The 14221-nt window shown below is 45.4% G+C and overlaps 1 protein-coding gene across 1 annotated transcript in view; it reads left to right on the forward strand.

Annotated features, from left to right (window-relative positions):
- Nucleotides 1–14221, forward strand: part of VWA5B2 (von Willebrand factor A domain containing 5B2) — a 58321-nt gene that overhangs the window by 9148 nt on the left and 34952 nt on the right. The window contains exons 2-5 of the mRNA XM_042458565.1: nucleotides 5442–5618; nucleotides 6429–6590; nucleotides 9591–9822; nucleotides 12449–12603. Of these exons, the coding sequence (XP_042314499.1) occupies nucleotides 5480–5618; nucleotides 6429–6590; nucleotides 9591–9822; nucleotides 12449–12603 (688 nt within the window). The 5' untranslated portion in view covers nucleotides 5442–5479. The remainder of the gene's footprint in view (nucleotides 1–5441; nucleotides 5619–6428; nucleotides 6591–9590; nucleotides 9823–12448; nucleotides 12604–14221) is intronic.

Consider the following 14221-nt stretch of genomic DNA (forward strand, 5'->3'; position numbering starts at 1 on the left):
GCCTTTGATACCATCGACTATAGTATCCTTCTGGAACGCCTGAGAGAGCTGGGAATTGGAGGCTCTGCTCTGCTCTGCAGTGGTTCCAGTCCTATCTCTCAGGTTGATTCCAGATGGTGTCGCTTGGGGACAGTTATTCCGCCAAGAGGGAGCTCAGGTCGGGCGTCCCTCAAGGCGCGATTCTGTCCCCAATGCTGTTCAACATTTACATGAAGCCGCTGGGCAAGATCATCCGAAGACATTGGGTGGGGTGTTATCAGTATGCTGAGGACACCCAAGTATATTTCTCTACTGCAACCACACTGGCTCTAGGGAAGGATGCGATCTTGAATTGCCTTTCCTGAGAGTTTATCACACAAAGGAGATCAGGGGTTTATCCTGTGAATAATCCAGAAAAAGCACATAATTATGTGAAATGATTTCACACAACGTTGCACAAAACCTGTCATTAAAGTGGTTACAAAGAAGCATTAACACACATCTTTTTACTTTTGGGATTTCAACGACAATGCATTTCTGATAACACTTTATTTGCACAATTGCATGTGACAATCATTTGTTCAATTACTCGCCATTTCCGCTTCATTTGCAGGATGCTTTAAATGTGCTTTAATCTCTCTTTAATGCCGAAATTAGCCCCAGTGTGATAAACTCCCTGGAATTTTCTAGGAGGGTCAGTTGATCCAGAGGGTCAAGGACTGCAAAAATGGCATTGAGGACAAATGTTGGCTAGGGACACTCTTTGTTCGTTTGTACCTTTGATGTGTATTTATTTCAAAAGCATCATAAGCATCTAATCTGATAAGGCAGTAATACTGTGCAAAACGATATTAATTTGTGAGGCTGTACTATCTTTTCTGCTCATGGATGAAAACCACACATTTCTGGATACTGGGGAGAAGAGATGCTTTGACTGAGAGTTCCTGCATGGCAGAAGGGGGTTGGGCTGGATGGCCTTTATGGTCTCTTCCAACTCTATGATTCTATGAGAGGAGAGGAGAACTCTTTAATTCTACACATTAGCAATAATGTCTCACATTTGGCATTGACATGTTTCAACCCACATCAAGATCTCACCAGAATCGCCTGCGCATGCATGTGGTTGCATTATTGGGCAGAGCCACATTGGAAAAGATGACCGCTTTTCAAAATGGGGTACCTGTTTTAGACAATATGCGCATGCACACCCCACCGTACCACTATCTCCCACATCCGGTGGTTGAAGAATAATCTTTTCCTCGGTGAACGTAGCAGAAACCCAGGAGTCTAATAATAGTATTAATATGACTGGAGGCCCTATATTCTGACGGACTGATAAGCGAGAGGGAAATCACGGGGTGAGAACCCGTGGGCCTCTGTGTTTATTCATTACAGCTGCCTGCATAAAACATATAAAGACCAGATGGATCTTGTTTACTTTGAGCAGATAAATGTAAAGGGCACTGATGATTAAATAAAATAAAAGCCCGGCCAGTGGAACCTCCATGATAAGTCCCTGGTAAACAGCTTCGTGATGCTGTTGTCCGCCAGAGAGAGCGCACGCATTCATTGCATAGATTAAAATCATTGGAGTTGGAAGGGACCACAAGGGCCCTGTAGTCCAACCCATTCTGCCATGCAGGAACTCAAAAACAAAGCATCCCAACAGCTGGCCACACAGCTTCTGCTTAAAGACCTCCAGAGAAGGAGAAGCCACTGAAATCTCCAAAGGAGTGTGTTTCACTGTCAAACAGCTCATACTGTCAGGAGGTTGCGCTGGAATCTCTTTTCCTGGAGTGTGCATCCATTGCTCCATTGTGTCCTATTCTCCAGGACAACAGAAAACAATCTTGCTCCCTCCTCTCTCTGACATCCCTTCCAATACTTAAACAGGGCTCTCATATCACCTCTTAACCTTCTCCAGGCTAAACATAACCAGCTCCCTAAGTCTCTCCTCATAAGGCATGGTTTCCAGACCATTCACCATTTTGGTTACTCTCCTCTGGACATTTGGATAGTTTCTCAATGTCCTTTTTGAATTGTTTTCCCCAGAACTGGAGACAGGATTATTCCAGGTGAGGCCTGACCAGAGCAGAAATTACGTCCCTTGATCTAGACACTATACTGCTAGTGATGCAGCCTAGAATCGCATTGGCCTTGTTAGCTGCTGCATCACACTGTTGACTCATGTTCAACTTGTGGTCCACTTGACTGGTCCCTTTCACACGTAGAAGTCTCTCATTCAGTCACTTACTGCCTGTCCTATATCTGTGCATTTCGTTTTTCTGCCCTAAGTGCAGTACCTTACATTTCTCCGTGTTGAATTTCATTTTGTTGCCCACCTTTCTAGTTTATTCAAGTCATTTTGAATTTTGATCCTGTCCTCTGGATTATTAGCTACTCCTCCTAATTTTAGGTGTCCTTTGTTGATAACTGTGTCTCCAATTCTGTCATCCAAGTCACTGATGTTGAATAGCCCAGGGCCCAGGACAGAGCCCCACTGGTCACTTCTCTCCAGGATGAAGAAAAGGAGCCATTGCTGAGCCCCCTTTGGGTTCAGACGGTCAACCAGTTACAAATCCATGTAACAGTTGCCTTGTCCAGCCCACAAGAGCAATAATAACCAAATATTAACACAAAAACGTTCTTCCCTGCAGTCTAAAACCAAGCGTCTGACAGATGAGATTCTATCCTGAAGTTGTATGTATTGCTTTGATTATTATTGCTCTTGTGGGTCCTTTATCCGATGGTTCTAAGTGCAACAGGAGGCAGAACAAAGCGGTGACTCTCCCCTCCGTTTCGACAGGTGACAGTTTACTTTGCAAAGAAAAAGGCGCACCTTGAATCGAGGCCCGTTCAGGGTTGAGTGGCTCTTTTGCGTGGCATCTGTTTGTTTTTCCATGCCATCTTTCACATGAAGAGCAGCTGGCTTGAAGCTCTCAGCTGTCACCAGCGCTACGAGGACAGCTATGTACAAGGTCCCCTGGAAACAACGGTTTATTTTCAGAGTGTTGCTCACCTTCCAGTTTGCTTGAACTGTCTGCGGGGCTCAGCCGTTCTAAGACCAAACCATGGAGGGTTGCTTTGGTCCAGAGGGAGGCATCCCATTACCCACCCCAGACGCTACCTGGGTTATTTATCCACTTGCTGTCGGCTTGACTTTATGGCAACCTGACCCTGTGGATGAGAGACCTCCAAGCCACCCAGCCACCAACAGCTCCCCTCAGGTCTTGCAAATCAGGGCCACGGCTTCCTTGGTTGAGTCTATCCATCTGAATGTGGTCTTCTCTTTTTCTACTGCGTTTATCTTAGCAAGCATTATTGCCTTTTCTAATGGGTCATATCTTCTTATGGTATGTCCAAAGTACAAGTCTCAGTTTAGTTATGTTAGCCCTGAACATGCCTACCCCTCCTCTTTAATATCATTAAATAGGCCCTCTATGATCCTTGAGTGGAAGCCATTGTCTGGAAGCAAGCAAGTCACTGAGGTTAGCATAAGGAATCATAGAATCCTAGAGTTGAAAGAGACCCCAAGGGCCCTGATCCATCGAACCCCCTTCTTCTGCCATGCAGCAACTCTCAGTCAAAGCATTTCTGACAGATGGCCACCCAGCCTCTGTTTAAAGACTTCCAAGGAGGGAGACTCCACTACACTCCAAGGAAGAAGTGTGTTCCCCTGTAGAACAGCCCTTACTCTCTGGAAGTTCCTCCTAATGTTGAGCTGGAATCTCTTTTCCTGTGGTTTGAATCCATTGCTCCGGGTCCTAGTCTCTGGAGCTGCAGAAAACAAGTTTGCTCCATCCTCAATATGACCTGCCTTCAAGTATTTAAACAGGGTTATCATATCACCCCTTAACCTTCTCTTATCCATCTGGGAAGAATGAAGAATCTGCAATCTCTCTTCTTGTAGCTTGAATCTATTGCTCCATTGGGTCCTGTTCTCTGGAGCAGCAGAAATCAAGCTTGCTCCCTCCTCAATATGACCTCCCTTCAAATACTTAAATAGGGGGATCATATCATCTTTTAACCATTTTTTTTCCAGGCTAAATGTCACGATCTCCCTCTGAACAAACCGCCATAGAAAAGGTCCCAAGATCACAACGGCAACAAGTGCAATCTCTTTAAGGGAATTCTACATCTCAAATGAGTTGCTTTTCTTCTTCTTCTTTGCTTTCTTCACTGTCCAGCTCTCACATCCATCCATCCATCCATGGGGCTGGGGAATACAATCTCTTGGACAATTCTAACTTGAGTGTTTTGTTGTACGTCTTTCCTCTTTAGGATCTTGTCTTGTTCTTCCACATGCGTGGAGAGAAGAAGAGCAATGAGTAGCTAAGATATTAGAAAGATAACCGTGTGTTAACAGTGATAAATCTGAGAGATTGTGTGAGTAGATGCAGAAGTCCAAACTATCAGAGCACCAGCAGCTTCTTGGATCAGAGAAGAGAGCCCAGCTCAAGGGGCCTTTTCGCAGAACCCAGGTAAAGCACTAAGGTCCAACTTTCCCTGCTGCGGCTGCCTTCTCTGGGTCCCTGATGTTTCTAATTTGGTTTGAAATATGGATCAAAGCAATCCACACTTGGTCATGCAAACTGATCCGCTTTCATAAAAGGGATTGAAATACGTATGCTCATTCTTGCTGATATTTTGGGGGCTCTGGACCGAGAGCAAACCAGGCCTGAACTCTGAAGTCTATTTTTACTTCCAACTAGAGTTCAATAGAAGTTATGTAAGTGTGGACAGGAGAGCCATGATGGTGGTTTGAGCATTGGACTCTGGCTCTGGAGACCAGACTTCACATCTTCACCTGCATGGCCTTGAAAATTTACTGGGCAAGTCACACTCTCTCAGCCTCAGGGAAAGGGAAAGGCAAAACACCCCATTGGGAAAATCTTGCCCTGAAAACCCTGTGATAAGTTGGAAATTACTTGAAGGCACAAAAAACAATGCTGTGGGCATTCTGGCTCAGAATATAAAGAAGGAAGGCAAAAGGAGTCATGTAGCTCCGCTTGTTGTTGTGTGCCTTCAGGTCATTTCTGACTTATGGCAGCCCTAAGGCAAACCTATTATAGGGTTTCCTTGGCAAGATTTCTTCAGAGGGGTTTTTGCCATTGCCTTCCTCTGAGGCTGAGAGAGTGTGACTTATCGCCCAAGGTCAAGCAGTGCGCTTCCATGGCCAAGTGGGAATCGAACCCTGGTCTCCAGAGTCGTAGTCCATCACTCAAACCACTACGCCATCCTGACTCTCTGAAGCATGTCGCTTGGTCCTTTTTTCCTTCTCTCGCTTTATACAAAAACATCCAATGCTATTTTAGCTATTAATGGAGTTTCAGCCTCCTAATGCTGTCTTTTTGCTTCCCAAATACATTCTCTGCTACTAGGTTTGGAAAAAGACTCCTATTTGTGCCTTCTCCGTTGCTTTACCTTTCTCACCGTTTCCTCCTCCTCTTTTATCTCCTTAGCCTGAGGTAGTGGGACTTGCCAGCTGCCCCTGAAGACCATGCCAGGGTTGTACTGCCTGCCAGCCTGGACTGCCCTTCCTCTGCAGAGTTCATGCATCAAGGCCTGTGCCAATGGCTTTTCCCTGGGACTCACTGCCCAGCTTACGTACATCAACCTGGAGCAGCATCCTGTGGATGGTAAGAGCCTTTGGGAAGCTATAGTGACAGGCTGGTGATGCTGTTCCTGATTTAATAGATACCGCGGCAGTTTTCTCTCCTCTTTTTATTTCTTCAGCTTCAGATGACTAGTGCTTGTTACCAGAAACACAGTATATAGCATAGCTAGTTTAGTTTTGTGTTGCCATGGTTCAGCCCCAAATTTTGGATCAAACTAGATGATATGTTCACCACATTTTATGATCAATGCTCTGCCACGTGAAGGAAGACATCTGCTTATCATAACACTTGGTTTTCTTCATCTCTGTATCTTGTATTTAGTGTGCTGTGCCTTGTGCTTCATCTTGGGAAGGTAAATGCAGGCTCCATTTGCAAGTCTGATTGCTGAGGCACTTATCTTTGAGGAAATCCCATTGCAGGAGGGGAAAACAGGTTAATTGTACAGAACAGACAAACCCTTGAACACTTAGCTTGACCCTTAGGAAGTGTTCACATGAGTCATTTTCATATACTGTAATGACTTTGCTTTATTTGCTTGTTATGGCATGGTCTGGATAGCGTCGGCCTTTTCACGTTGCTTCTTCCGTCTTCAGCCTTTCCACACAAAATCAATGGGGAAAGTGGCTGGGGGGGGGATCAGGACAGTTGCATGATTAATAGGTTTTGTTTGTTAGCACTTGGAGTCCTCCTTCTGGTAGCATTAAGAGGAATTGCAATAGCTGCGGGGGTGAAGCTGAGGCTTCTTGGCTGTGCTACACCTGTCTAGGGACCAGATGACATTACTGTGTGCCTCTTCTGCGGTTGGGGATCAGTCCAGCTTCTTTTGTGCAGGAGTATTTGTTTACCCCTTGGAGGAGTCAGAAGTGATCTCAGGCTTCGAAGCTGCGACAGGAAGCAGGACCTTCACTTTCCAGATCCAGAACCGGCTCCGGATGGAGGACTGCTGCCTTGACTGTAACGCCAGCTGGGACCAGCCACTCTGCTGCACAAACGGTGGGTTGCGGAATAGCATCTCTGTCTTTAGCGCTGCTGAAATGGACACCAATGTGGAGCGGCAACTGGGGGCTTTCCATAGGAGTTTATCACACGGGAGGAATTTCTCTTAATTTCGAATGAAAAGAAAGGGGGGCCAGAACGCATTCGCGTGAATTCGCTAGTTCAGTGAATTTACGTGAATTCGAATTGCATTCAGAATGACTTCCCATTGCCTGAAAATAGCTTGTCATTGCCCGAAATTGTGTGTGATCACCTCTCATGCAATAACGTGAAACCCCATGATTGCGTTCAGATTGCCATTGGACTATACTTCCATTTTCCCTTGTCTGATAGCGTCCAAAGTTGGGGGCCGGTGCAGTGTGGCTCCAGCCCCATCCTATTTTCACTTTCAGCCAGTTTTCAACTGGTTCTTTTGATGGTTTGGGTCTGTGGGGGCAATAGCGCTGTGATTTGCAGATCTGATCCTTTTTGAGCACTTTTGGGATTTGTGTGTGTGTAAAAGATCAGCCCAAGTGAGGCTTTTGGTGGCTTCAGGGTCCACACTTTTCCCAATCCATGTTAGATGTTGGCATAAGTGGGTAAACACACAGTGCTATATAAATAAAGTTTAATAATATTTAATAATACCGTATATACTTGACTATAAATCAAGCTCATTTATAAGATGAGGGCGGGTTTTGGGGCCAAAATTATGGATTTTAATATGACTCATGGATAGGTTGAGGGTAAAATTTAGGGCCATGTAACAAAGGATCTAAAGGATGAAGCAAAGGATGTAAAGGATATAGCAAAGAAAAACTATGCCAAATAACTTATAAAATTCCAGAGGCATAACTGTTTGTACTCACACTAAAGGCTAGAATATGGATGAGAATGTGGAGGGGAGTCAGTACTTTCAGGTCAGATTATGCTCTTGCCTTTCACCTGGAGATGGTGCCATTTAAAATAATAAGAGTTAAAGAGCAGTACTTACATTGACCCGTGGATAAGTCGACATCGGGGTTTGGGGTCCATTTTTGGATTAAAATTTCTAGACTTATACATGAGTTTATACAGTAAGTGGTTTAAGGCATGAGCTATGAGCCAGCTAATTCCAGGCTCCAGTCTCAGCTCTGCCATGAACTCAGGCAGTAATCACAAATCACAAAGCTGGGCTACTCTGAGCTGTTGAGTTGTTGTAAGGAGGACAAAGGACCTTATCACACGTGGGGGGGGGGGGGGTTGCAGCTCAGATCCGCAGTCACACTTATTCTAGCAATGCAAAGCATGATGTTTTTCCACACCAGATCCAGAGTCACTCCTGTCTAGCAATGCGATTTAAGGTTAAAACATGATGTTTTACCATGCCTGGTTGCCTTTCTGTTGCCCTTCCGAATTGAGGGGGAAGCGGAGTCAGTTCTATTCCAAGCAAGTCACATGATGCAGATTCAAGCAAAGCAGAGTGAGTGCACATTGTATTACCACACTGGAGGGTTCAATGATTCGAATTGGCACCCTTGCACATGTTCAGTGGAGCTCTGGACACTGTCCTCCTTCCCTGCCCCCTCCTTAGCTGTCATCCTTCATCAGAGTGAAGAAGCAGTCAGGAGATGATGGGATAGATGGCAGTTTGGCAGAGAGGGTGAGATGGGGATGCAGGAGCAATTGGGGAATGATGGGATGGATGGCAGGGGGTCCCTGGGGCCAGGATTGGGATGCAGGAGAAGGCAGGGGACGATGGGATAGCTCACTGGGGCCAGGATCGGGATGCAGGAGAAGGCAGGGGATGATGGGAATGATGGGGTGGGTTGCAGGGTGGCAGAGGGGGTGAGATGGCGAGGAGGGGGATGATGGAGCAGAACGCAGGGGCCAAGGCGAGTGGCATTGGAGTGCTTTTCCACACCAGACCGCAGTGCAATCGAAGGCAGCCTGAAAGCAAATTCTGTGAAGTCACTTTTCCCCCAGTTTTACCAAAATGAGGGGTGACTTCAGAAACACTGCTGAAGCAATTTGCAAGGAGCTCCCATAGAAATCAATGGCGTCTGATAACACATTCACGTTATGACACATTGTTGGAAGTGCATTCACCTTGGAACTGAGCCAGAAAATCTCCAAAAAGCTCCGTGTGATAAACCTCAAAGAGGAATCACTAAGGAAATGTGCCACTATACCGCTGTGTAGTTAAAGCAAATCCCTGGGAGATGGTCAGAGTGATGGGTCCGATAGTGGACAAGGTTTGAGAATATGCGCAGGTTTGAAGAGCGCTCAGTAGCCGCATGTGAATCTACAGCTTCCGACTCGATCCTCTTGAATTTTCCCAGAATCTGCCGAACAGCTGGAACATAAATGCAGTGTCAAGAAGCTTCAGTTTGATCATAACAGGAGGGGCCTTTAGTTTCCCATCTGTCTTGTGACCGTACCCCTGGGAGTTGTTAATTGTCAATACAGGAAGCAAGTAGGGTGACTCTAGTTTTCTAATATGGGACCTGAAGCAGATCACAGATTAAAACAAATCATTATAATACATTTATTATATATATATATATATATATATATATATATATATATATATGAATGAATATAAAAACATTATAATAAAAACAGTTAAAAACAAAGAAGGCATCCTGTTAACAACAGTACTGTTTTAAAACAGGTTTTAAGTTGGGATTTAAAACAGGTTTTAAATGAAAATTAGGATCCAAAGCATAGCAATTGGAATAAAGGTACCCCATCCCCTTTGGAAAAACCCTTTCATAGTGGTTTGCTAATAGCTAAGAGCCTTTCTCTCTAAAAGCTTTCCCTGCCAGCAGAAGGAAAGGAAGGAGCCAGGAAACCTAGCCTCCCATGGCTTCAACCTGGGAGCAACCACCGAGAAGGTCCTCTCATGTGTCCTCACCAAACGTGGCTGACCATTGCTATGTTCTGGGGTCAGTTCAGTGAGACGCGTGGGTCTCTCGGAAGGCAGTGGCCTCTCCAACGTGTCTTTTGAAGGACATTTCCTCTCTGTCTTCTTCCCAGGTCACTTGATCCTCGACGAAGACTTGGCCCGTTCCACCTTCATCATCAGCACCGGCCCCATTGAGCCCTTGGAGACCTTGAGGGTGGTGCTCAGCAGCAGCCAGGAGCTGGCCACTCTTCCCAACGGGGCGCTGCGGGTCCTCTTCCCGTCCGTCCTCATGCCCTTCGTCCTTGCCGTCCCAGAAAGTGAAAGTGAGGCAAGAGGCTTGTGTGACGACAGGTTGGCTCTATGGTGATTTTCATGGCTTTCTCCGAGTCTATGCCAAGCGGAGACAAGGGAGGAGGAGGAGGAGGAGGAGGAGGTGGTTTGAGGAGCTTCTGGGAACTGAGAGCTGGCAAGTAGCTACTGCATGAGCTAGATGTGAAAGAAGAGAGCATTCATTCTGATCTCTGTGGGTTCTGACTTCAGACTTCAACATTACATTATCTAAATAGCCTCACAGAGTTGCCAGAGTGAAAACTGGGGATGGCTCCTGTACCTTTAGTGGTTTTGTGGAAGAGGGAATTTCAGCTCGTGTTTGTGTCATATACTGGCTGACTTCAGTGTAAAACAGTAACTTTATTCAGAAACCAAAGCAATTCATAGGGTGGGGATGATGTTAGGACTAAAGCAATGTCAGTTACACAATACACTAAAAGCACAAAGCATTTCAAATCCTGCTGCCGCACATTCAAACCCCATTTGTTCCTAAGCCGGAACATCCCTCTTCTCAGGACGGCCCCAATTCTTTCTCTTCATACCAGGCGCTCTTACAGAACTGACCTCAGAATCAGCAGCTCCGGTGCCTATGATCTCCCCTTCACATCTGCTCATTATTCCAGCATAGATAAACATTCTTTTCACCCGACAGTCTCAAAGGTATGGCACATCCCATTATCCAACAATACAGAGCAAAGCAGGGAACAGCATAAATGACTAACAAGCCTGACAGAAAGTCAGAGGGACTCAGAGCCTGACAGTTGCTTATCATGTAACAAGCAATACCTACTGAAATTCTTCTTTCAGCACAATCATTTAAGGTACAGAAGCTCCGTCCAGTTTTCAGTCTGCCACCTAAGATGGTGCAAACTCTATAGGAAGAGTGTCCAGTGCTCCACTGCACAGGGTTGGACCCTCTCCCTATAGAGTTTACACCATCCTTGGCAGCGTTCTTTCAGCATCATACACAGAGCCTGCAAAGTGGTTGGAGATTAGAAGAATGCATTGACTCCCCCTAAATTTGAGAGCCTTGGGGGGGAGGACAGGGAGAGTTGCCTCCAAAGTGCCTTAAAACATGGCAGAATGGTGTATCGTATTTTAGAAGGCAGGGAATCTTGCTGGAGGGGAGCTGCTCTGAGGCTCAAGAGATGACCACACGCATTTCATGGGCCACATTTTGGCCACACTCCGTTTAGGAAACTCTTTAAGTGAGATATAAGGAACTGGACAGAATTCAGAGGAAGAAAGGAGCTGGAAATGTTGCCTTGAATGTGGGGATGTTTTGCTCAGAGCACCATGTGAGTTGAGGGACCAAGAGCTGCAGGCGGAGTGTGGCTGCACAGCCCCAATGTCCTGGTAGTAAGAGGCATCTAGATAGTGTACCGCTAGTCCTACCTCTCACAAGGCATTGTGGAGCTATTCCATCCTTTTCCCTTTAATGTGTTTCTATAGTAATCAAAATGATGGGATGCTTGTCAGGGAAAGACAAGAGGGTTGTAATATGGAGGCGGCTGAGGCCCCACTACCAGATCTGAGTAGTGTGAATCTCCACATGCAGAGTGATACATTAACTAACACCACCCTTGCATTGAATAGCAACATTGTGCAACTGAATCAAGACACCAGATGTGCTCTCGTTTTTGTAAGCATGCATTGAGTGTGGATGTCCCACATCTGGCCAAAATGTCCAGCCTCTTATTTGGGGAACTTAGATGCACACAGATGTCTGGAGCCCAGGTTAAATTCCACAAATGACAAAGGCTGTTGTATAAGAAAAGCCTTATCTGTCCTCTCTCTATTTCCCTGTATAAAGTATATAATTAATCATAAGTTTAAGGAGTGAATTGGGAGCCAGCTGGGAGTCCCATGACTTGAATGTTCAGACCTAGTTCTCTTCCCGGCCACTGCTTTCTCTCACAGTCTGCCTCACAGGGCTAGATCATTGGTGTCTTGAGAAAGACGATCAGGTGGGTCTGTGCAAAATTCAGCATAGGGATGAAATCATGGTACAGCTTCCCCTAACTTGGGTTACAGTTCCATAAGCCCCACAATGCTAGCTGTTACATGATTCAAACCCATTTGGAGGCCATTCTGATGGGGAACTCTGCTATAACATTATAGCCAGCTTACATCTCAAGCCAAGTTTAGCATGCCTTTGAAAAGCAGGGATCTAGCAGTCAAGATGACAACTCTGGTTAAATGTTCTTATACACAAAACACCATATAAAGGAACCCACCACGTGCCTAGTTTTCATCTACAGAATTTCCCTGGTCCTCTAAAGGATCACCTTCTGGCATTTTTCTCGCTCAGGATGCTGTGTCATATTTATATGGATCTGGGGAACTAGGGAATTATAAAAGGATTCTGGAGAGAATTCCCCGTTTTTAAAGAAAGGTACAGATTCTCTTTAAACCATATTTGCATTTCTATGTGTGCACCCACCTAACCACACCAGGAAAGACAAACCCATGCTTGCTTAGCCCAGTCCTTGGGGGGATCTCTTTGTAGACCTTGGGCTGCACAGCAAAAGGTTCAGTTTATCTCAGAATGAGTAGTTTGCAGATCTTACAGGATAAGGACATGGCTGAGCTGAGCCTGGCACGTGGCACGTGGCACGTGGCATGTGGCCTTCATTGGTGTCTCTGCTTTCTTCTTCAGCTCCACCAGTTGCTTTGGGTCTGCCAGCCTGAAGAGTGAGCAGTCGTTCCTCATGCCTCCCAAGGAGACTGACGTCTTCAGGGGAGAGGTTTACAATCCCTTTCCCTACGAGTTCACCTTTGAAATGCTGGTTAAAGGACCCTGTTTGCTGGCAGGTATGATATAGAATCTATTCCTCTTCCTCTCTCTGGATGCACATGCAAGTGGGAGGGGGAAAAGAACCATAGGTGTCCCAATGCCCAGTGGAACCAATGCACAACAGGACACAATACACATCAGTCCCATTGTGCATCTGTCACTTTGATGGCTCCTGTGTGTGGCAATGGAAAAGCAGCCCTTTACTGGATATGGATATTACAGAACTGCCCATTTCTTATTCCTGCAGATGTAAATCCACTTACAAATACATAAGTCCCTAGTAGGAATCATAGAGTTGGAAGAGACCACAGCCATACTTTTTAAAAAGCTTTATTACCCAGTCTACATTCTTTTTTCCTTGAAATTACTGAGAAAAGGATCAAATGGAGGGAGGAAGGAGGCCAGCGCAACTAGAGAGAGCCTGTGGCACATGCTTCAGACAGACAAGGGAATGAATCCCATTAGGTCTTGGCCCAAGTCCCATCCTTCCAAGAGATGCCATGCTCACAGCATAGTAAAAATGTCTTTCTGTGCTGAGGAATGGCCGCTTTGTGGTCCAGGCGTAACATTAAAAAAACATCTATGATGAAATGTTATCCAGCTCCTTGAAAGCAGTATAGATACATGCAGGAAATTAGGTGCCACTCTTATAAAAAACAGCAACCCAATTTAACCATAGCAGCTGTGGATAAAAAATGGGGGGAATGGAGGGGGAACATTCAGTTAATGGTATACTTGCACTTTATATGGCAACTACAAATGTGGAAACCAAACATTCTAAGCCAAGAAAATGTCCTCCACCAGCTGTACAGATCTGCACAGTCTCTAATTCAATGAAATAAAGGTAGCTGTGGAGCATAGGGAGCATTGGAGATGTCTCATCTACAGGGTCTCCATGGGTCGAGATAACAACAAAAGGCTTTCTTTAAGGCATGGAAATCATGGGATCCGCTGTGAAAGGAGCATGCTAGTACTGTATTTTTACAACTGCACACATCGTTGCCTGTGTACCTGTATGTTTGTATGTATCCGTTCATCCATGATAGATTGAACGATTGAATTTATACCCCACCTTCCTCCCAGGTTGGAATCCAAGGTGTTTTACAGTAAATTAAAACATGATTCAGTTAAAAACTTATTTTACAAAAGTTGAAATGGGATTAAGTAACATAGTTTTTTAGTAAAATATATAATGTCAACATTTTTTTAAAAACTGAAACCTATTTCCTAATAAAAGGTAAGACATATGGCCCACCCCTTTGCACACACAACTACTAGTAGGTCCTTTAAATCTCAAAGGCCTGCCTAAATAGAAAGAAAGACCTTTGCCTGCTGGTGGAAAGAGAGCAAAGAGCCTCCCAGGGAAGGGAGTCCCAGAGCCTGGGAACAGCCACAGAGAAGGCTCTCTCCTGTGTCTTCCCCAAACATGCCTCTAAAGGTGGTGGGACCAAGAGGAAACCCTGCAGGTCTTAACCCTTCTTCAGCTGGTCTATCTAGGGAGATGCTTGCATAGACAGACACACAGGCAGACCAGGACATAGCCTGCTAGAGTTGGAAGAGACCCAAGAAGGGCCATCCAGTCCAACCCCCTTCTGCCATGTGGGAAATCTCAATCAAAGCGCATGCGTGCGCGCG

The sequence above is a fragment of the Sceloporus undulatus genome, chromosome 3 (genome assembly GCF_019175285.1).
Source record: "Sceloporus undulatus isolate JIND9_A2432 ecotype Alabama chromosome 3, SceUnd_v1.1, whole genome shotgun sequence".
Classification (NCBI taxonomy): domain Eukaryota; kingdom Metazoa; phylum Chordata; class Lepidosauria; order Squamata; family Phrynosomatidae; genus Sceloporus; species Sceloporus undulatus.